The sequence below is a fragment of the Zingiber officinale genome, chromosome 2A (assembly GCF_018446385.1).
Source record: "Zingiber officinale cultivar Zhangliang chromosome 2A, Zo_v1.1, whole genome shotgun sequence".
In the NCBI taxonomy this organism is placed as follows: domain Eukaryota; kingdom Viridiplantae; phylum Streptophyta; class Magnoliopsida; order Zingiberales; family Zingiberaceae; genus Zingiber; species Zingiber officinale.
The window spans coordinates 114,367,108-114,369,528 of NC_055988.1; the positions used below are offsets into that span (position 1 = coordinate 114,367,108).

General features: G+C 38.5%; 1 protein-coding gene across 2 annotated transcripts; it reads left to right on the forward strand.

The window, feature by feature from the left end:
* Positions 1-406: 406 nt before the first annotated feature.
* Positions 407-2,022, forward strand: LOC122039907 (transcription factor bHLH74-like). 2 transcript variants are annotated; one of them, XM_042599323.1, is made up of 5 exons: positions 407-779; positions 876-1,010; positions 1,115-1,174; positions 1,265-1,444; positions 1,600-2,022. In XM_042599323.1, the coding sequence occupies exons 1-5, from the start codon at positions 594-596 to the stop codon at positions 1,648-1,650; spliced, it is 612 nt and encodes a 203-aa protein (XP_042455257.1). In that variant the 5' UTR covers positions 407-593; the 3' UTR covers positions 1,651-2,022. The 2 variants fall into 2 exon arrangements, with proteins under 2 accessions (XP_042455257.1, XP_042455256.1); XM_042599322.1 differs by having other exon boundaries at positions 411-779; positions 1,100-1,174.
* Positions 2,023-2,421: the final 399 nt, after the last annotated feature.

A 2,421-nucleotide genomic window follows, 5' to 3' on the forward strand; every position in this document is an offset into this window, starting at 1 on the left:
CGGAGACCGATAGTAAATGCGCTGAAATAACGAAACAAAAAGGAGCTGAAATAGTATATATACTACTATATATTAATTTATTAGCAAAGTTCAGTCTGCTATACCTTCATGCACTTCTCCAATTTGCCGATCGAAAACCTTAGTTCATATATATTACTGCATACTCAACAATAGGTTGACTTGAGAATTGAGTCTGGGTTAGACAGTCAACAGATGTATATATATGTACCTCAGTCTGTTAAACGTCCAAGGGTTGTTAAATCTTAAAAATTTTACTTTACTTTCATGTGGTGGACGCAATAGTGTCGCTGATGACTCGATCCATGCACACCCTGTAGAAAAAGAAGGAACTGTCCCTTTCTCTCATTTACTCCACCGCACCTTCCTCTTCTCACCTCCCTTTGCTTGTCATTTAATTTGATGCATTGCCAATTTATAAGCATCCATCCACTGCTCTCTATTCTTATAATTAAAAGCATCTCATCCTGTAGGACTAGCTCGGAGAAACAGTTTAGGCAATACACAAGTTGGAAGAGCCCCTGAATTCCTGCTTGGGATTCAATATACCCATAAATATAAGAAATAATTAGGCCATGCAGCGCCTCCGGGTTCCTCCTTCCTCTGGCACAGAGACTAGCAACGAGAAGAAGAGAAAGAAAGAAGAGAGAGCGGAAGGCAGGACTGAGAAGAAGGCCAAGAGCAAGTTGCCGGAGAGTGACTACATCCATGTACGAGCTCGCCGAGGCCAAGCCACTGACAGTCATAGCTTAGCTGAAAGAGTAAATAAAGCTTACTGTCATTCGGGAGCTCCATGGTTGCTCATTTTGCTTCTCTTTGCCTTTTGGCTCTTCAATGTGTATGCTGACTGTGTGCAGGTTAGAAGGGAAAGGATAAGTGAGAGGATGAAGTGTTTGCAAGGCTTGGTGCCTGGTTGCAACAAGATCATGGGGAAAGCCAGCATACTCGATGAGATCATAAACTATGTGCAGTCTCTCCAAAGTCAAATCGAGGTGTGTTAAATTTGCCAACTTTTAATTGCTGAATTATAATTGCAGAATTATGAGTTGAGTTGTGTTCTTTAATTAATTTGTTTTCTTAGTTTCTGTCAATGAAGCTGGCTGCTGTAAATCCTGGAATGCCCTTCAATATTAGCAGTTCATTATTCCATGAAGAGGTAATTTATAAGGTTGTTAGCTCCCACATATAGGCATATTTAATCTGATATTATGGTGCAGTTAATATGATCTGCTGATGGTGCATGCAGTTAAATTCATCCTGCAACTCCAGCAGCATTGCAGGAATTAGCCTGCCTTTCATTAATGATCAGTCGGAGCTCTTGCAATCTGCTAATGATTTCTTGGGTCCACACATCGCCATGAATCCACAAGAGACTCTGCTCCAAAACATCAGCTCTACACCTATCCAGTTTCACGCTAGCTTCAATGTAATTGTTTCCACACCAGTAATTAAAACTACTTAAGATTTTATTCTTTGGAACTAATTCATCCTCATTCATTTTAATTGTTGACTGAAATATTAAAATAATATGCTCATATAGCACTTAACCTTCAACTTCGCATGATAATTAAATTACTTCAGGTTCTTGGGTGTTCTGCTTGGGATGAGAGGGACCAGTATGAGCAGCTTTGATGGCCTGGAATTCCATCAAGGGAAGGACTAAGTTTGAGAAGAAGAAGAAGAGGAAACGTTGATGGTTGAGAGATCCAATAACATTGATCAGTGTGAACGTGCTTTAAAATTTCAGAGATTTGCAAACTGGGAACGCTCTTCATTTCACAGCAACAGGGGAAAGGCCTTTTGTTTCGAGAAAGAAACATTTCATGGTGTAATATTTCTTCTCTTCCAGTACCTGTTTTTCCCATTCTAATTTGTCTTTAACAACCTTGGTTAATTCGGAGCTCCAAGTTCAGACTTCAAACCTGCTTGAAGGTGTGGGCTTCATGTATCTCTGTAATGTTCTTGCAGACTACTGTAATAATCTACAAGTCTGCTTCATTTAAACCATGCATATTATGAAGAAAAAAAATCCACGGAAAAGTAAACCAACCACTAACGAGAACGGACTCACAAGAGAATTTGACAAGAGTGCTCCTGTTTGCAAATCTTCATCTAACACCTAATTCTTCATCAAGATGTAGATTTAGTAGGATAGCTTGTCGTTTAGACTCAAATCTTTCTTGCTGTTGAAAAACTAACCATGCATGGTTATTTAAGATTCTTCTAGCAATAAATAAAACCACCAATTCAATCTGCATTTATAAACTTATGAGTCGACTTAATGGTTAATTATATTGGACAATAAGTTAAGAGGGAAGTAAGAAAGGACCACAAAATCACATGTGATGAGTTATCATTTATGTAGAATATAAAACTCATCAATTATATGGTTGACTGTAATCT